At 29.8% G+C, this 21,948-nt stretch overlaps 1 protein-coding gene across 2 annotated transcripts in view; it reads right to left on the bottom strand.

Moving 5' to 3' along the window:
• APP-BP1 (Nedd8-activating enzyme E1 regulatory subunit APP-BP1) overlaps nt 1-21,948 on the bottom strand; it is a 50,139-nt gene that overhangs the window by 15,822 nt on the left and 12,369 nt on the right. The window contains exons 5-15 of one of the 2 annotated variants that reach the window (XM_076514424.1): nt 21,724-21,795; nt 18,817-18,859; nt 13,942-14,021; nt 10,235-10,344; nt 8,778-8,887; nt 8,605-8,667; nt 5,747-5,810; nt 5,423-5,514; nt 4,119-4,178; nt 1,818-1,878; nt 32-104 (exon numbers count right to left, since the gene is read on the bottom strand). In XM_076514424.1, coding sequence (XP_076370539.1) covers nt 32-104; nt 1,818-1,878; nt 4,119-4,178; nt 5,423-5,514; nt 5,747-5,810; nt 8,605-8,667; nt 8,778-8,887; nt 10,235-10,344; nt 13,942-14,021; nt 18,817-18,825 — 722 coding nt within the window. In that variant the 5' untranslated portion in view covers nt 18,826-18,859; nt 21,724-21,795. The remainder of the gene's footprint in view (nt 1-31; nt 105-1,817; nt 1,879-4,118; nt 4,179-5,422; nt 5,515-5,746; nt 5,811-8,604; nt 8,668-8,777; nt 8,888-10,234; nt 10,345-13,941; nt 14,022-18,816; nt 18,860-21,723; nt 21,796-21,948) is intronic. The other variant, XM_076514422.1, reaches the window with a different exon arrangement.

The raw sequence follows: 21,948 nt of genomic DNA, 5'->3' as shown, positions 1-21,948 counted from the left end.
TTTGGCAATCTTTAAACAAAGAGGTACTAACACATTTTGAAGCTTGATATATCTTTCAGAATCAGCAGTCATATCTGGTATGGTTCCTCGAACGGGAAGGGCTCCTGAGAAAATAAATTTTGAGTACTGTTAACAGAGTAATAAGCAAACGTAATAAAAGCTATATTACAATTTATGTGCAAGATATACTGATGTATATGCACAAAATACAAGGTAATCCAAATGTACTTGTAGAATGATGACATAACAAAGGTGAAATATAAGCCTAACCTCTGCAATTTTTATACTATAATGACTTGAACAAATTCCAGTTTGTATATCTAAACAGTAAAATCCCACTGCACCTACATCCAAACTACACAAAGATTCGTAAATATTTATTCAGACAATGCAACAGCAAAGTTCCATTACAGTTGTATCCTGAAGGTATAACAGCAATATTCCATTACTAATATATACAAAAAAGTATAATGGTAACATTCCATTAAAATCTACAAAGAATTGCAGTGAAACCTAAAAAATCTATATATCTATGTGTATGTATAATATAAGGTTTGTCTTATTCACATGCACTAAAGGTAAAATTAAAACTCACATTCAGCAATAATTTAGGACAAAAGAGTATCTTTATACCAAAGTTTTTAATCTTGACAAATACAATAAAAATTTTGTAAGATGTGCTACATTTATTTACAACTGCTATCATGCTATCGTTTGTGTTAGTATAAAGCTCATTTATCTTTAAGATTAAATTGCAAAAACGAGTAACTGAAAGAAGCATTTCATTGTTGAATTTTTTCAGTGATAAACAGGAAATTTGCACACACACAGAGATTATATTTAGAGCAATGTTTAACCATTTTTACACTTATAAACAAATGTTTAATCATAATTTCTTGTTGTTAACCTAAAGTTCAAGACCATTTGTGTTATCTAAGACATAACTGTAATTTTAACTCACAATTTTGTCCAATATCTAAGCACTTTAATCTTTCTTGAGGTTACTACAGCAATTGAAAAACTGAATAGCCTACCTCAGTTCTAGGACTTTAAAAAACACTTCATTAACCTGAAAAATTATATTTGTTGTTACTGAAGTGAAGTCTGATTATGCAGTCAGAGGTAATGTTTAATATGGAGTAGTGTTATGTCTTAGTTATCCTGTGTGAAATGTTACTATGGTAGTTGTATTTTTTTAATATGAAGCAATGTTATACCATAATAATCATGTGTTAAATTTACAATGATAGTTGTAATTTTTTAATATAAAGCAATGGTATACCATAGTAATCATGTGTGAAAAATTACAATGATAGTTATTTGTAATTTTTTAATTAGAAGCAATGTTATACCATAGTAATAATGTGTTAAATGTTACAATGATAGTTAGTTGTAATTTTTTAATATGAAGCAATGTTGTGCCAAAGTAATCATGTGTGTAATCTTACCAAACTGTAACAGGTATTCAAAGAAAGCAAAGAAAAATGACCTTTTTAATATTAAATTACAATTTTCTTTATGAGATGGTGGGTAAATATAAAACAATAACAAAACAACTGTTCACTTTTATGTTTTCCAAAAGTGAAAACTCTGAGTCTAATTCAGTAAAGTTTCATAATAGTACCAGTTCATGAAAAATCAGAAAATTAACTTTTATCACTTTTACTGTAATCTACTCTGACTCAATTTAGATACCTTCAGTTACATATTTTAAATATTTGAAGTAAAATAATATTGACAAAATATTTTCTATCAGATATATCTCTTCTAGATAATAAATACCTAAATTTCTTTAAAAACCAGAATATCATATTCACCTTTTCCTTCATTTTCAACAAAATCTCGTAAAGCTCGAGCCATTATCCAGAATGGTTTACTCTGATACAAAGAAAAACAAACAATAAATGATTATATTAACATTTTAGAAGATAAAAGTTGGATCTCATACATATCATGAAACTATCAGCATTTTATTTGATTATATAAATTTTATTTCAAACCTGTGTTGTTGTTTAAACTTTAACAAAAGAAAAATCATGTAGAAACTATTTTTCCATGTCTTATGCATTTTACTTTATTTCTATTATATGGGTTTATTCACTGCTTAGAAAAGCCAAAGTATAGTAAAAAAAGCTATGCTCATATTCATTCTTAACTTAATTTAATGGAATTACTGTAACAATGCCATCACTGGCATTTCACCCTTAAAATTGCATGTTTAGAGCTTCTTCTATAAAATTAAAAGAGGCTAATTAAGGTCAAATAACTCACATTGGACATGAAAAATATATAAACAAACTTATTTTTTGGATGGGATACTACTTTACTCTAACACAAAATATTGCATCAGACTCAATAATCATGTACTATCAAATTAAAGGCATCTGAAAGGGTTGTAGATAAATTCTAGGAAGGAAAATGAGCAGCAATTTTAGAACTGACAAATATAAATACACTTCCCATCAAGCTTTCTCTATCTGCAATAATTTTATCATTGAAACTGAAAATATGAAGAATGGCTACAACAACAACAAAATGTCATAAGAAAAATCACTGGTAATGTTTTCCTTTGATTTTTTAATTTTTCTCTGAATAACGTCAGACATTCAGGTGTTATAAAAAATAATACTGCTGGTACATAACTAATATTTAATGGTAAAGCCACTTCATTTTGACTAACTTGAATTATGCTTAAATTTAATGGATTGGTGTAACAAACCAAGGTGGAGTGAAACATGTTTAAACATGCACATCATACTTTTACAAGTTTTGCTTATTTCATATCAAAGCCACATTGACACATCTGTTGGGTCCTGCACAGGCAAACTGAACCCATATTTTGACACTATAAATCAGTAGACTTATAGCTGTCCCACCAAGGGTCTAGAAGCTATCACATAACAATTATATATCACACATAGGAAACATAATTAAATGAGTCAATATATGTGTAAAAATGTATTATTTACTTACTACAGTGATTTTTATTTGTTACAAGACATTTCTTTGTACTAATATTGGATAATGCAATGGCATAAGCAAAACAGACTATAATTATTTTCACTTTTAATAATAATTTCAATAACCAGCTATTACCACAGTATCTTCCAATAAGTATAATGCTTATTCTGACACTGCAAGTACAAAGCTACCTTTCTTAATGCTACTGTACAGACTTTTACATGCATGTTTCATAATTGGGCCAAGGGAAACTTATCCTTGATCATGTAACTGACGTGGAATAACTATATTTCTTAAAGGCGTGGGTCAACCTACATGCCTCAAGGTCCTATTACCTTATTAGATGTGGCCTGTATTTAAATGTAATGTGAAATAAAAGTGAAACATTTTAATCTAAACTACAAGCATTTAAATCATCTTTATTAAATACTCAGCTTATTTCCCTGTGAAATCAATAACATTTTACAACAAAAAAATCAAAAAATCATAATAAATTTAACACTTGTAACGAAAATACTAAAGATGATTAGGCCTAGAAATAACCACTCACTAGTCATTCAGACTTAGTAAATAAGCAAAACCAGAAGCATTACTAAGTGCAGGCACATGGGGCCTACATGCCAGATCTCTCTCTCTAGTTGGTGTATTGAAAAATCAGAAGAGAAAATCATAATGAATATCATATAAAAACACCAAAATTTCCCACATCTATGATCCTGAACCCCAAATCTTAAGCACCTAGCAATGCCTTTGGACAAAACAATCCAAACTGTAGAAACTGTGATAAAACAAAGTTACTTAAATACTTTATATTTATGTTTTTGTTACAATAATTATAGGATTAAATATTTATAAAGGTTATAAGAATATACTGACAATAATAGTAATACAAAATTCATAGTTTAATGCAATAAATAATTTTACATGGCTTATCAAACATTAAACTAAATTTACTGTAATAGTTAAACAAACAAAATACTTATTTATTGGCTTGGATAACAAAGATGAATTTTTTTCTTCTTTTCTTTTAAAAACATTGTTTTTACTTTTTAAAATTTTGTTAAATCCTTCATTGAAGAGTAAAATGTAATTTCATTAAATTTCTTAATCAGAATTATGGCTAAAATAGACATATCAAGTATCAATGGTAAATTTACCTCACTTGAGAGATTCTCACATGCAGTGTCATTGAGTATGTTCTGTACATTTACAGGAACCTGAAGAAATATACAACATAAAATTAGGTTTACTTGAGATGAAAACTTTGAGATAATTAGCACAAAACTGTACATATTTTAGAAAATTATTTCAATACCTGAAAAAAAAGCATATTATAACCAGTTTCCAAGATATCCTTCACATACCACAATTGGTAAATACATGCCAGTGAAACAGCTATTATAATGGACCAATCATTTACAATGCCCACTATCTTGTTAATACTACAGCATTGCAGCTTTAAGCAACATAACTAACATATTTGAGCAATAAGTAAAGTATGAAATATAATTAATAACACTAAGACTAAACTAGAGTTAACCACTATAAAACCAAGGACACAAAACACACAAATAATGTATTCTTTATCAGGGTTCGAAACATTTCCCCATCAATACTACCAATCACATTAACTCCTGGCTAATTTTTGTGCTAGTGTGCATTGGTCTATCCATCTTTGACTCATATGCAAGAATTAAAAGCTTTAACATTTCTTTATGTCGTCTAGAAAAGTACGGCTTAAATATAAATGTTTACTATGATACAAAAAAGTAAAACCTGTATAATTTTGTTTAAATACATAAAAAAAACAAAGTTTATTACCAATACAGGTTACTCAAATGTTATTACAGCAATGTCTGTTTATTACAAAATAAATTTGGTAATAAAACAAATGGTGAAAATTATGAAACTTATCTACAACAAATTCAAATTCTTTAAGTGTTTTAGGATAGTCAACAATTCTTTATCAACTTTAAAGAAAAATTTTATTTATTTTTGGTTTTGACTAGAGAATAATGCCATGGATAACTAAATTAAAATTAATTCAGTTAAATTAACATAAATTATGCTTTATATTGCTTTGGACAACAAGAAATTTGAAATGACTAAATTTTTTTTTTAATTAGGAAAGAAATTGGATAAATCTGTTGTATAGTCACAAGCTTCAAATAAGTAACAACTTGTTAAACATCTTATGGATAAATCTGAACAATTTCTCTTTTTAAATGAAAAGTTTGTTTGCAAACTCACAACTGAGTGTTTCTTTGAACTATACAATAATACTGACTCCTCTTAATAGTCTTTCTTAAAATGTATTCCTTATCAGTTTAGGGTTTTAATCAAAATAAAACAATTCACAATTTTCCTACAGTCAAGTTAAACCATTAGTATCATAACAAAGTAAATAGTTTGAAAAACAGAATACATTATATAACTATCATTACAAATCAAAATAGCATACCAGTGTTGCATTCAGTGCTGTATTAACAGCTTTTATTGCTTCTTCATAGTTTTCTTCTTCGTCTGGAACACCTTCTTCATTAATTCTTATGCCTTACAACATAAAGAGTAGTTTTACTTTATCTTGAATGGCAACTTTTTTTTCTTTTTACTGGTATAATTTAGGTAAAATAATTACATCAGTAACCAACTTTATCCAATGTTTATACTTCACAAGATTCAGATTTCTGTCCCCACAACCCTAAAACTTGTATGACTGTAAATGCAGAAAATAATTAACATTTTGTTAAAATTCATAATTAAAATCTAAGCTTTAATAACATACCTTTTCGAATCATTTCTTTGAAAGCTTTCTTTTCATTGAAGGTCCTGGGAATTTCTCCATTATTCTACAGAAAGTTCATGTCAGACAAGTAAAGTATTTATGGACGTTTAAATAAATAGTCTAAAGATAAGAATATAGTGACAATAATAACAATACCAAAACTAATAATTTCATATAATGAATAATTTTTTCATGGATTATCCACACATCAAACATTAAACCCGGAATCAACTAAAAGCTAAGTTCCACACAACAACTTTGTAATGTGTATATAAACATACAAACAAGATAAATAGATTCAAGAACCAAGGAAAATAAAATAAAATACAATAAATATTAATCACATTTACTTAAATATCTAATATGTAATTGATCTTTAAATTTTACTGGCATTAAATGTTGGAATAAAAATTTAGACTAGCAAATAGGGCTTATAAATACATAATTACAATGTAGTTGGTTATATTAGTAGTTCTCAGTATGCAGTACAAAGATCCCCTTAACTCTTTCAACCTGGGTATCCTTTACTGCATGACAGAAAGTTTTAGTGTCTTACCTTCAAAATTTGATTAAACTAAATGTTTTTATGTTGTACCAACTAGTTAAAATCTTAGATAATAATCCATATTTTAATAGTGTACGTTTTAAGTTCCTAATTCTACAAGAAAAAATTTTGTTAAAAAATCCTGAATTTCCCTAGTCTGACATGTGAATTTTCCCTAAGCATCTTGTCTTCTCTATTTTTTACACCATTCCTTGAAAGAGTAAGAAATTAAAAGTAAATTACTCACAATAAAATTCTTATTACTGTGATAAACCATAATTTTTATATCCTTCAATTTGTTTAATTTCAGTTATTAACAGAAGATCAAACTCTTTCTGCCACACACTCGTCACATCCTCTCTTTCAAGATATCTTCATTGTTCTTTCTTAGGTTTAATTATATATTACATTATAACCAATAGAAAGTCAAGGTTTTCATTTATCAACTGATGTATTGCACACTGCTATATTCTGGAAAGTTAATATCTATTTACACTGAGAGTACAAGCAATGTTCCATTGAGAAACTTAATGACTAGCTTGGATGAATCTGATACAGCTCTTTTCACATAGATAGAAGGCTAGAAATCTCAAGAAAAGTTGGAAAAATTGTTAACTTTTTGCATGTTATTAGTCTATGTTCTTTGGTGCATTATATAATTAAATATGAGTTATTTACTGTAATGCTACCATTAGTATAAAAAGTAGGCTTAACTGTCTTCGACAATCAACAGCAAGAAAAAAAGAAGATTGGGTAAGGAATTTACTTTTTGTTTTTCATGTTTGTTTTTTTGTATTATTACAAAAGTGATTAAAATGTAAAAATAAGGTTAGTTAAGATTATACAATGTGAAATCAATAATATAATAAAAATACTTCAACAGGCAAGCATATAAGCAGAACCTGGGTTATGTAATTCAAAAGCATAATATGAGCTGCATGTGCCCCGAATGATTTACAGCTTATAATGACAGGGATAGATAACAGTTAGATATGGTTCAAAGGGCAATCAAAAGAGCAATAAAATAATAAACTTTAATTATAAATAGATGCGTACTGTTAAGAGCTTAAAGCCACTTACGATAAACAAATGTAGTTTCAGGCTACAATTTCAAGTGATTCTAGAAATACAAAAAAGGGTAATTAAGACTTATTTTGATTTTTTTTTGGTGGTTATGAGGTCAGTCAAATTGACAGATCCAGTTTTGAGTTATGGTAGAGAAAATTACAGAAAAATATCATGTATTTGACAAAAAGCATTTGAAATGTTTAAGGGGCTACACAAATGAAATTTGAAGTTTTTGAGGTGAGAAATAGTGTCTTAATATGAAAATGACTTTCAACATGGACTATTCAAAACAAATACTCAATAAAATAATGAAAATATATTTACAAAAAGTATGGATTTTTGTGTGTGAAAGATTTCTAATGTTAAAGGAAAGACTGAAATTTTGTGAAAATGTACACACTGTAGTGAAAGTTAGAAGTATTAAAGACTTCAAACAAGTACAAAGAAATCATTTAGTGGTCATGCTGATAGAGCTCATATTGAAAGTGTTAAGATGGTCTGTGTAAAGGATGCTTAATTAAAGCAAGAAATCTACAACATAGTGTATAGATCCCATTGTGATCCACCAAGATTTAAAGAAAGTTCACATGTTCCATGAGTAAGTTTGAGAACCATTGATTTACACACAATTATGTTTCATTATAAGAGCCTTGTTACTATAAATGAAGACTTATGTAAAAAATAAAAATAACTTTTTTAAGCTGATTTTTCTGAATTTATACTGAATACTCATAGTATCAGGTTGTACACAGAATGAGAAATAACACTAAACAGTCATGTCAATAAACTATAATAAAACAAAAATCCAACAGATATAAAACTATCTAAAAGAGACATTATGCAAAAAATAGGAATATGGAATATTCTACACATCTGTGCCTAAAATACCAAAATGTTACATCACATTTAAAAACAACTCTTTAGAGGTTCACATAAAACCTTGTACTGTAAATGCATTTGATTTTTAACATTATATAATTTGTCTGTTAGAGTTCTGCTGCTGGAAGAAATGGTGAATAGCAACAGTTTCAAATCAATAATTTCTTGTTTTTAGGACTTAATTTTAAATTAGACAAAAAATACAAACCTGTCTTGAGGAAAAAAAAAGAGATCTTAAGATTTGAAAATATTTTGAACAATCCAATTACTTTATATAAAAATCAACTGAACAACTATGTGTACAGAGCTACATAAAATATACTCAGTTACAGAAATAAAATAGTACTGTCAACTTGTAGCAACTTGCCTCTTTTTGCCATTGCTGAATGTATTTCAAGAGAAGTGCAACATATGGAGTGTGGCTGTGGTCCTGCAAGAGAACATAAAAATTAAGGAACATCACTGAGAGAATTATAAAATTATTATTTTCTTTTCAATGAAGATTTATTAAAATTTCAGTTTTATAAACATAAATGTCACCTTCAGATCCATCTGGTCAAGATTCAGAGATTCAACGTATTCTTGGAGAGCTGGAAATGGTCTGTCTAGTCGTAAGTCATCAAGAACATTATCTGGATGTGTCTCTATAACTAGTATAAAAAAATAACTTATTTAAATTTTATAACCTCAGTGGACACTATAGCCTTTCTAACATTTACACTGTGTACAAAGACAAAATTTCACCAGTATCTTTTCTAATAACCTATATAATTACAAAGTTCATTTCATTATTAACTTAAAAAAAATCTTTAATTAAGAAGGAATGTTTTTATAGCTGATGTTAAGATGGAGCAAGCCAATCTTTAAAACAAAAAAATCTAAATTTTGTTAATTGTTGATATTAATGCAAAGCTACTCAAAGGATATTTACACAGCTTTTGCTTATTTCAAACTGATACATTATAGGTAAGGCACCAATCTTTGGACTACTTTTGTTTGTCTGAGTGAATAGTGGGATTTGTCCACCACCCTTATAATGCATCCATAGCCCCTGTGCACAGCTTAAGGTTTTTTTTGTTTTTGTTTTTTTTTGTTGGGGAGGGGGGAGTGGGATTAGTTTGTTTTTGAATTTCGCACAAAGCTACTTGAGGGCTAACTGAGCTAGTCATCCCTAATTTAGCAGTGTAAACTAGAGAGAAGGCAGCTAGTCATCACCACCCACCGCCCACTTTTCGGCTACTCTATTTACCAATGAATAGTGGGATTGACCATCACATTATAATGCTCACATGGCTTAAAGGGCAAGCATAATTTGTGCAACAGGGGTTCAAACCCGCGACCCTCAGATTACAAGTTCTTAACCCACCTGGCCATGCTGGGCTTGGAGAGTGGGGAGAGAAAGGTTGTGAGTGATAGATTTGTAGGTCCATAGTCCAGCACACTAACCAATTGGCTATGCTCAGCCAATTTTACAAGTAAAGACAGATTTAAACTATTACTTAACAACCATTTTCTGTGGAGAAAAAAACAACTCCACATAGTTATGTTAAAATGTTTAAAAGCTACTTAATCCAATACTTATAATGGTTGACAAATGTTGTAGTTTAAGTAAAATCAGCTAGTTGATATGAGTTACTTAGGGTTAAACTTGCATTATTTTATACACAGCATGACTGTAAAACCATTAAAGATGAAAACATTTCCACAGAAACCACTACTTCATTTGAGATCATTATAATCAAGCATACTGATTCTATCATGTGTTGACAAACATGCTAATAGTTTAGTATCTAACAAGGTGTGTGTTCTTCATAAGCTTCAAATGAATGTAATGATATAGTATAATTCAAATTACTTACCTGACTATGAAAAAAACTAGTAAAATCTTTGTGTATATAAATACACACACACACAAATAATTGAATAGAAACACTAAGCTCAAAGTTTAACCAGACCTATTAATTCTTTTGTAAATTATTGTCTTGAAAATATGTTACCTGTATGTTCTGAGACCTGTAATCTCATATAACCAATCATTCCATAAGCTCTACACACCAGTAGTGGAACTCCAGCTTCCCATAGTAGAGAAGATAGCAGCAAAAGGGTTCTGAATTAAGAAAGCTGTATCATTATTTTTAGTGCAAATTTATATACTTATTTTCTTTTTTATCTCCCCAGTACACACTGATGAGACAACATTCATATATTCCATTTATTCTGATACATAACATCTACTCTTAATAAATTATATACTTCACACAGTTTATTTCTTCTAAATGTTCATAATGAAGCATACTAATTGAGATTTAAATATAACAGAAAAAGGTATGTTATAATTACTTTATTAAGATGCAATCTATAAAAAGGAAAATTTTACACACACACGTATATATATATACACATATATACATACACATACATATGTAATGCAAATAGTGTTCTTTCAACTAAAATATTTATAGTTGCCATTAAATAAGTTGGGGATTAAGGATCATTTACTCAAACATACAATTTCATTATTCTATAACATGTTTCTGATAAAAAATGAAATGATACACAATCTTTCCTTTAGGCACAATGACAGAAATAATTTCAAAATATGTAAGAAGCTTGAAGACATTAAAATATTAAAGTTAAAACTAGAAAAAAGTAAATATTTTCTTTTTATATTATGACATTTTCAAATTTTCATCAGAATTTATGAAACTTATGTTTTTCAAAGTAAACACATGCATGTTTGTAATTAAACAAAAAGGGCCATCTCTACACTGCCCATCAAAACCTGGTTTATGTGTATGTGTGTGTGAACAGTTTCATTGCAATAATACCTTTTCACAAACTCAGGAATGTCAATAAATAATTTTAATTTCCTAAAATGTGGAATAACATATAGGTAGATACAAAAAACAAAACAAAAAATCAAGAATTTTATGTGAAGGAAAGCAGAAGGAAATTCCATTGAAGATCGTTTGGTACTCTTTTATTAAAGACAACAAAATGTTACTGGAGTTTCTCTTAAGACTGTATTATATATATAAATATAATCTAGAAAATTTTCAACAGATTAATCATTCAGCTCTTACATTTTTATTTCAACAACATGTATTATTATATTAAATTAAATGTTTCAGTTGGAAATCTTTCTTACACACTACTGTACATAAATCAGAGACCACCATCTTGCCACTTGTTCAAAATGTATCAATGATGATATACAGTAATAATACCAACCTAAAACCCTTTGTTTTTAGATAATATCCAAATCAGGTGTTTGTATTAATTACATTAAACAGAATGAAACATAAGAATATCAGAACTGTGTGTGTGTTTTCTTAAAGCAAAGCCATGTTGGGCTATCTGCCGTGTCTTCCGAGGGGGAATTGAACCCCTGACATTAGCAATGTAAATCCAGAGACTTACCACTGTTCCAGTGAGAGATATCAGAACTGAAATTTGTTATATTTCTGAAAATTGGGGCATGCAGCTTTTAGATGTTCTAATGATGTTAGTATCACATTGATGTTCAACATCAAATACCATTCCATATTTATTAATTTTCTAATGTAAATGTATTAATTAAATGTTTTTCATAGTTTGAGTTATTATTTCTTTTAGTACACAACAGCAAAAAAATTCTTTAGTCTTTGACTCAAACATGATTTTTTTTTACTTTCAAGTACAAAGTACAGTTTCAACATGCATAGTTTCTAATGAAGTAACACAAATCATAGAAGCTTTATATAGATGGGTACAAATAATAAAAAACTTTCTTTAGAAAAAAGAAATTTTCAGTGAAACTGAACAACTGATGACAAGAGTAGAGTTAGAAGAGCATCTAGACTTTCCAAATAAGATGTTAAGTACCCAAGGCTCACTTCAAAGAGAGACATAAATCTAGCAGCATCTTTGCTGCAGAAATGAAAGAAACCAGTTATAATAAAGTTGAACCTCCCATAGTGTAACACAATTTACATTAATAAGATTGAGAAAGAGTATAATGCAGCAAAAAACCTTTGTTCCAGATATATAACAAACAGAAGAGACTAAGTCAGCAAACACCTACCAGAATCAGATAGCTCTATGTGAATAAGAGTATTTTGGCTTAATAAGTCCAAGTCTGAAATATCTGGAGTCAATAAATGCCAAGACATTCACTGTATGATTGACATGGTATCAAGGAAAGTTGTCTGCAGGTTTTAGTTAAGCAAGATGAAGGTAATATCCACATACAGATCAATATGAATAACAACTGGAGTTGGTGGTTGCTAATGCAATGACGGAGTACTGGATTCTGCTTGATATAAACAAATATTCATTCACCATGCTGTTTACAGAAAAAAATAAATTTCACAGCATAAAAGTTATCAAAAACACAAAACGTTTTGTAAGAAAAACCAAACTTTTGTAGTGAATAACACATGCAAACAAATCATCAGGATTATCTCACATATCCTCTTCCTTCTACAACTTTGTATCCCATAATTTCAATGTGATTTTATTGCCTTTGACTTCCATATTAATTGCCTGTTTCATGAACAATCACAATGAATTAAAGGTCTATTACTATGTTGCTAACACATTTATACTTTCCTTGGGAGTATCTGAAATTGTAATTTAACATGTGACTGAATATGATTTTTCAGCATGCAGAAAATAACACACATAAGATTTGTGCAAATAAATGAAACTTTAAACATATAGAGCTTGCAGCAGAACAGTATCTTCATAGAAAGGAAGCCTCCTAAAATCCCAGAAGTCAATGTTATTGAGTGTATGTGTGTGTTGTGTGTATGAGGGAATTATCCTGATTAAAAAAAAAAAGCAGGCAAAGGAGGAAAATTTGGCAATAATTAACGTTGCTTGATTTTAATTTCCCACAGAGTATTTCTGAAAGTTTGAAGAAATCATTCTTCATCAGTTTTAACTATCAATTTCAGGACTTGAACTTTTGATGACTTGATGAAATATGTGTCTTTGCCATTTCAATATACCAAAAAACTTGGTAAACAGTAAACTATTCAAGTTTTCTCCTTGATCATGAATTTTTTTTGGTGTTATCAACTGAAGCAGCTATTGTTCATTTAACATATACAGCCTGATAAATCTCATTCCATTAGATGTGTTTCCTTTCATCTGGTAAGAAAATAATGCAAGTATATCTTGCTCAGTGAGGAATAATCATTTATTGTCTGAATTGAGGAAAATGCTTAATGTTCTGTGATTCATCATCTCAAAATATTAAAGAAATAATTCCCAAATTTGCTTTATATGAGTTATGACATTCTGAAATACTTACCCTAAAAGAAACTCAGCATGTTTTGAACTTGTATACATGATAATAACTGAATGGTCTTCAATTTAATATGCACAGTTCTATATTTATTTTATCTTTCCAATAATAAATTTTCTAACCATTAAGGTTGATGTCACTGTTATTGCTATGTGATATTTTAAATAAGTTTTAATGTGCACTTTTATGCACTGTGTGTAACACTAGTATCTTTGCCCATCAAGGACTCCTTTCAGCAAGAGAGTCAAAAGTTTGCAGAAATTACATTCATGAAGAAATGTCTTAGTCTCTTAATATACAATTAATTTCACAAAATGAAGCTAAATGCTGCTGTTTTCAAGTTTCATATTTTTCTTTATTAAAATAGTCATCTAAACTTTACCCTTATAGGAATCAACTTTTAATGTTACTTACTTTTCAGTTAAACCAGTTGCCACTACAACAGAGAAGCTGTTGAAAAATTCTGAATTTTCTTCTAAAAGGTGTTCTGGAGTCTATAAAAAGAAGAAAATATTAGATTGTAAGAAACAGAATACCTACACCAATATTTCAACTTTAACCTTAAAAACATTATACCATGTTATTTTACGTGCTAAGAATGAGAATAACACAACCACTCTATAAAGTTAACATATTAACATGACCACTTTTATTATCATACTATAATGGAACTCTTGCTCAAATGATGCTGGAAAAACTCTTTTCTATTACACAATGAGCAACACCCAACTTCATGAAGTTTTTATTGTGTGCATGTAGATTTGCAATAGGAGTCCCGATTTCCCCATTCTGCCTCTGCTTCCCGTCAGAGAGAACTTTTTCTCTATTCTCAGGGAACAGATATGACAACATGAATACATCACACACAGATCTAGTGCACTGGCACCATCTATATAAATATAATAGTAATGTCTGTTGTGTGTCAGTGAAAATACTTCACAGTATATGAATGGATCTTCACCAAATGTGGTATGGAGGTTCATTAGGTCCATGGGAAAATAGACACAAATTTTCAATTTTGCAGTTTTTTTACCCCCTACTTTGTCCCTGTTGATGGATTTTTGCCAAATTTTGCATGAAGGTTTGTTGGGTCCATGAGGAGATATATTCAAATATACAGTTTCACATTTTGTGTTTTACTGTTTTTATGGGTGTTTTAGAGTTGTTTTTTAAATTATATATGAAGGAAACAACTTTAAATGTCCTAAGATAACCTTTTATTAATCATTAATTTACATAACTTTTGTCCAGAGTAAGGGTATTCCAGCTAGTATGATAAAATCATATTGCATTTGATATCCAAAATGTCACTAGCATCAATCAAAGTTCAGTTAAAGAATAACCATTAAAAAAAAAGACATTCTTAATAAGTGAATGACTGAGTTACAAAAAAAAACAGAGAGAAAATACAGTTTCATTTGCAAGGTAATGAAATTGGACTCGTATGTCATTACAAGAATTTTAAGAAAACACTCATATTGTTATGTACAACTTAAACTTTGTGGCTGATAATTTTGTGAGACAGGTGAAGTTTTATTGTTTAAATTCGACTTAACAACTTGAAATTTCTATTTCCAAGTTTGTTTATTATTACATAAACACAAATAAATATCAATTTTAAGTTAGTGTTATTATAAGTATCAATGAAGAGAGCTTCCAGCTACTTTACATTTATCCTGTTGTAAAGGTAATATTTGCTAACTCTAATTTTTATGCTTTAATATGAAATTTTAATTTAACTTGGTCACTTCAAATTCAAATACAATTGTAAATATATTTACATAAAAAATTCTAATATTTTTTTGGTTTATTTTAGATAGAGGTAATGTAATTTTCGATTTTCTTTTATAACTCTATTTTATAAAAGTAAGAATTTTCCTACAACAAAATGTATTTCTGATAGGTACTTACTTCTTCTCATTTAAATAGCTATTTTCGTTCATTGCATCAAAATTTTATATATTTTGTGGTTTATTTTAAATGTTGGTATATATTTTTGATTTTTTTTATAACAATGTTTTCTAAGGTTATGAAAGCTATAATGTTCCAACACCAAGAATGTATTTCTGATAGGTACATTCTTCTCACACAAATACGTACTTTCATTCATTGCTGCCCTCTTCATTCAAATAAACGTTTTATGCATACCATATGCCTTCCATCTTCCCTTCATTGTAACTGATTGATTCTGATGCATTTCTTATGCAAATCACCATGTATCAAGTTATGGCTCCAACTGCAACAAATGTGCAACCAAAGAGGAAAGGGTCAACTGTTGATGTGTAAACAGTTTTTTGCATACAGAGGGCAGTACTAAATGATAACTATTTATGTGAGTATGGGTAATGTACCATATCAGAATTTGCTAACTAGAGAAATTTGTGTAAAGTAGATAAAAATGATTTTGAAGTCTCACAAATTACAGTCCATTCTTCCATGTCCAGTCATACTCTATAACGACAACCATGCATTTTGACGAACTCTCAAATAGAGTAGATTGTAAGGTTTTCATTCCAAACATACACAATTCCTCTCTGTTTTTTGCTTGGTACAAAAAGATGATTTCCAAGCACCTGTTTTAAGAGTCCTGCTGCACAGAAAAGCATAAGAGCTGTGGCTGGCAACTTGACCTTTATATCTTCATATGGAATAGCATGAATATCTGTTACATACTCCTACTTTTTTGAGGTATGTAATAATTGGGTGGGTGGTATGACTGGAAGCATTATCTTCATGAACCCATATTTTATTAGCCTTGTTCCACAAAGAACTCCTTGATTAGGTTGTACTGTTATGTTCAGCATACCGATAGCTAATACCACTGATCTGTATGATGTAGAATTCTAACCTACTACATTCCACTGTACTTTGTTTACCATGACTGTTAGGCTAAGATGATCTATATTTCTTTGGTTCATTAGGCAAATAAGTATAAAGGATAGCCACGTCATGGAAATTATAGAACTTTGATTGGAAAGAAATCTTTATTATCTGAGTGTATACATATTCTGTGTTGGAAAGGGCTTTTAAACACCTTTCCTAAAGGCAATCAACTACCTGTAAAATGCCAATGTCAAACAATAATATGGAATGTGCTATTCCACAGCAACTTTATACTAGTTGTGATTGTCACATCACTTGTTGATTCACTCATTCAAAACTGTTTTAAAGTGAAACAGTAAACCTTGTACAAGTGCATAACTTTTCAAAGAAAATATATGAGAAACAAAACAGTAACTTCAACACATGCAGAGAAAAAGTTAAAACATAATTGTGCATCTTTATGTAATGCATATGATGCAATATCTTATAACAATATTTTTAAACAGGGCTTAATACTATATATGTGAAAACAGCTGGTATGGGTTGAGAATTTTTTTTTTAATGTAGAAGAGTGAACAATGTTTCGACTTTCAATGGGCATCATCAGTTTCACAAAGAATGAGGTAACTAACCAATAGCTGACCACACATTTGAAGGGGGTTGTGTAATTGAGTGTAGGAATGTAGAGTGCGTGCTTAGATGTTTGATTATATTTATAAATATAGGTATAAAGGTGTTTCATTGTATTTGTTCATTTCGTTGTTTGCTCTTCTACATAAAAAAAAAATTCTCAACCCAAACCAGCCATTTTTACATGTATATTTTTCTCTACAAGTGGGTCTTCTCGTCATTACAGATCACAGGGCTTAACATTATTTTTCCAATTTGATTGTTGGGCAAATGTGAGAAACCCCACTATATACCAAAAGCGTCCTCTAATTGCTCTTATGTGTACTAGGCTATTCCTATGAAATGAATAAAACCCACACTGTAACACCTAACTGATACAAGAACTTTTATAAACACCACAGTAGTTAAATAGAAAAATCAATAAAGTATTTAGATTCAGTTCACATATTCAGATCACTGTTAACTATAAAATAGTGATATAAATTTACAATATTTATATAACACTAATTCAGAAATAGCTCAGACTTTGAAGCTCACAGTGTGTTGTTATAATGATAATGAAAATTTAGAAAATAGAAATAATCCAAGTCTCAAATTTGATGTTTATATTAAATATGGAAAAATTTGTAGTTATTATATATTTAACCTACAATATTCAACAACCAAAAAGCAAAAAACTGTTTTTCTGGCTTCTAACACAATAAAAGTTTTAAGTAATCAGACATATACCTAACCTACAGGATTGGTGTATAATTCTTATAATCCCTCAAACCTCTGTAAACAATGTTCAAATGCTATGGGAATAATTTTAATCTTTTGAAAGTTAGTAAAGAATTTTGGATCATGAAAAAGGATAAAGAGAAAATAATGAAAAAAAGAGAAAAAAGGAAAGTAAATGAAGAAGGAAAAAAAAAAAAGAAAGGAAAAAAATCTCTATACCAATTTCTGGGATTTGTTCTTAAAGCCACACCTATTTTTTGCTATTGTGAATTATTCAGAAATTGTGAAAAATTGAAGTACAATCTTAGAAAAGAAAATGTTCTGACACAACATTAATTTTTTTATTTGCAAGCAGATGTTTAATAAAATAAACTTTTGTGATCATCATAAGTTAACTGCCTTTGGAATAAAAACAATTTAATATTTTTTTCTTTATTAAAGTTTCATTGTATCTTACATGACTGAAGTAAGATTATCCTAAAGATAAAGAATTATTAATTGCTGAGCAATTTGATGCTTTGGGAAGTTTACTGATTGTCTAAGCAGGAAGTAATTTTATTTTACCACCTGTCAAAACATAACCAAAAAACGTACCAGCCTCAGGCACTTGTCTAATTATTTAAATAAACAATTACAATGCATTCTACTCAAACTACAAGATTAGTGATACCAATGAAATACTTATCTTGCTTTGTTTTAATTCTTTGAACCTGGGTATCCTATACTACAAATGACAAAGTTTTAGTGTCTTACACTCAAAATTATATTAAACTACTTTTTGTTTGTGTTATATCAATTAGTAAAGCATAAAATATTAGCTAATAATCTACATTTCAATACTATATAAGTTTAAATTTATTAATTCTAGAAGGAAATATTTTTTAAAAAATCCTGAATTTCTCCTACTATGACACATGACATTTTCTCTAGGCAACTTGCCTTCTCTATTATATTCTACTATATATTATTCTCTATTATATATATTTCACCAGTCCTCCAAACAATAAGAAACTAGCACTAAATTACTCACAATAGAATCAATAATTTTGATTGCATTCAATATTGTTTGGTAACAGTGCAATCAATAGAAAATCACATCATTCTTGCCACACCCACCTGGTACATCCTCTCTCATTCAGGATATGTCCATAGTTCTCCCCTATGATCAATTATATATTAAATACAACTGATAGAAGTTCAAGGTTTCCATCTATCAAATGATGTATTGAATAACACTCATAATAGTCAATTTCACTCAGAATACAAGTAATGTTCCAATAAGAAACTGGATAATAAGCTTTGATGAATTTGTGACAGCTCTTGTTGCAGACTGTGAGAGGTAATGGAAATTGTCAAAATTTTGCATGTTATTAGTCTGTGTTTTTTGGTACATTATTCAACTGAATAAAAATTATTTGATGCATTACTACCATTAGTATAAAAAAAGTAGGCTTAACTGTCCTCAACAACTGATGGAAAGAAAAATAAGATTGAATAAGGATTTTATTTCTTGCTTTTCATGTTTGTCATTTATTATTATAAAAAGTAACTAAAATCTGAAAATATGGATCTTTTTCGGTTAATTGAGATTAGACTAGATAAAATAAATACTAACAATAACATAATAAGAATGTTTCATGAGCCACGCACATGAGCAGCATGTGAATATTGTAATTCAACAGTGTAATGTAAGCTGCGTGTGTCAAGTGATATACAACTTATAGTGGTGTGAATAGTAGTTATGTGTGGTTCAAAAATCAATCAAAAGAGCAATAAAACAATAACATTTAATTATAAGTAGATGTTTACTGTTACAAACTTAAAGCTACTCAGGATAAACAAATGTACAGTCATGTGAAAAAATTAGGACACCCTATGAAAGCCTGTGTATTTTTGTAACATTTTTGTATATATAGATATTTAATCTCAATTTTAACAATACTGAGAGATTATTGAAATATAACTAAACAATTAAAACTTAAGAGAAGAGTTTAAGATCTTCTGTAAATGTAATTCTACAAAAATGCATATTCTAACCGAGGAAAAAGTTAGAACACCCTACCCCCTAATAGCTAGTGTTACCCCCTTTGGCTGAAATAACTGCAGTGAGACACTTCTTGTAGCCATCTACCAGTCTCTGACATTGGTCTGAAGAAAGTTTGCCCCACTCCTCAATGCTTTCAGCTGTGAGATGTTTGAGGGGTTTCTTGCATGTGCAGCCCATTTCAAGTCACCCCACAGCATCTCAATGGGATTAAGATCTGGGCTTTGACTCAGCCATTTCAGGACTCTCCATTTCTTAGTTTTTAGCCAGTCCTTGGTGGATTTACTGGAATGTTTTGGGCCATTGTCTTTTTGCAGGGTCCAGTTCCACTTCAGCTTTACTTTTCTTACAGATGGTCTCACATGATCCTCAAGCACCCTCTGATGCACAGTAGAATTCATGGTGGATTCTATGATTGTGAGCTGTCCAAGGTGCATCAAAGCAGCCCCAACCCATGACACTTCCACCTCCAACCTCACAGTTGGTATGAGGTTCTTTTCCTGGAATGCTGTATTTGGTTTACGCTAAACATGTCCTCTGTTCTGGTGTCCAAATAATTCAATTTTGGACTCATCTGTCCAAAGAACATTATTCCAGAAGTCCTGGTCTTTGTCTACATTCTTTCTGGCAAATTTCAGTCTGGGCTTAATGTTTCTCTTAGAGAGCAAAGGTTTCCTCCTTGTACACCTCCCATGCAAGTTAAACTTGTGCAGTCTCTTTCTGATTGTAGAGGCATGCACTTTTACATCAACAGTAGCCAGAGCCTGCTGTAGGTCCCGTGATGATATGTTAGGGTGTTTGGAGACCTCTTTTAGTATCTTGCAGGCTGCTTTCGGGGTGAACTTGCTTGGACGACGAGACCTGGGCATGTTGGCAGTTGTTTTGAAAGCCCTCCACTTGTTGACTATTTTCTGGACAGTGGAATGGCTGATTTCAAAATCTTTTGGGATCTTTTTAAATCCCTTACCAGACTCATAAGCTGCTACAATTGTCTTTCTGAAGGCCTCAGACAGCTCTTCTGCTCTCACCATGGTGCTCACTCTCACTTCAACAATCAGAAGCACACAAAACTAAATGTCTGAGGTTTAAATAGGGCAAGCCTCATTCAAAATGCTGAGTAACGATCTTCTAATCATGTGCACCTGGTGTGATACACCTGTGTGTGAGTTGAGCCATTTTAAGTGGGAATAAATGTGGGGGTGTCCTAACTTTTTCCTCAGTTAGAATATGCATTTTTGTAGAGTTATATTTACAGAAGATCTTGAAAAGTCTTTTCTTCAGTTTTAATTGTTTAGTTATATTCTTATAATCTCTCAGTATTGTTAAAATTGAAATTAAATATCTATATATCCAAAAATGGTACAAAAATACACAGGTTTTCATAGAGTGTCCTAATTTTTCACATGACTGTAGTTTCATGTTACAAACTAGTCATTCTAGAAAGAAATGGATAATTTAGATTTATTTAAATTGTTTTAGCAGTTATGATGTTGGTCAAATTTATCAATCCTGTTTTAGTCAGGATAGAGAAAAATGACAGATAAGGTATAAAATTTTACTGTTGAAAAAACGTTTCAGATGTATTTAGGAGGTTTAAGGGATTACACAAGGAATGTTGAGATTTTTGAGATGAGAAAAAGTATTTTTAAACTTTGCAAATGAACTATTCAAAACAAATACTCAATATATCAATAGACATATCTTTATTTTAGTTTATTAAAAAAACAATAAAACTGATTTTTTTTATATGAAAGACTGCTAAATTTTGTGAAGATATAAACAATATATTGAAATTTAGAAGCATTAAATCTATGAAGGCTTGAAATGAGTACAAAGACGTCACAAAATTTGTTAAATTGTCTGAGTCCATATTAAAAGAGTTAACACTGATTGTGTCATGATAAGGGTTTTATAACTGTACTTGAGCCACCATATTTCATATTATATATTAAAATTAACATGTAATGAAATTTGCTTACCTCATCCACAAAGTCTCCCCTCACATCTGAGTTCATCTCCAACAACAACTGTGTGGCAATTTGAGCTCTTGGCTGAAAAATATTACAACTGTAAGTTTTTCTTCTATACATTTATTAACAAAATAACTAAACTTATTAAACTACTGATAAAAAGGGTGTTCAATTCACTGTTTCATAATTGAAGTATAACTACTATAAGGAATTTATTATATACAAGATGTTCAT

Source organism: Tachypleus tridentatus, chromosome 7, assembly GCF_004210375.1.
Source record: "Tachypleus tridentatus isolate NWPU-2018 chromosome 7, ASM421037v1, whole genome shotgun sequence".
In the NCBI taxonomy this organism is placed as follows: Eukaryota; Metazoa; Arthropoda; class Merostomata; order Xiphosura; family Limulidae; genus Tachypleus; species Tachypleus tridentatus.
This window is presented reverse-complemented; position numbering and strand designations above follow the sequence as displayed.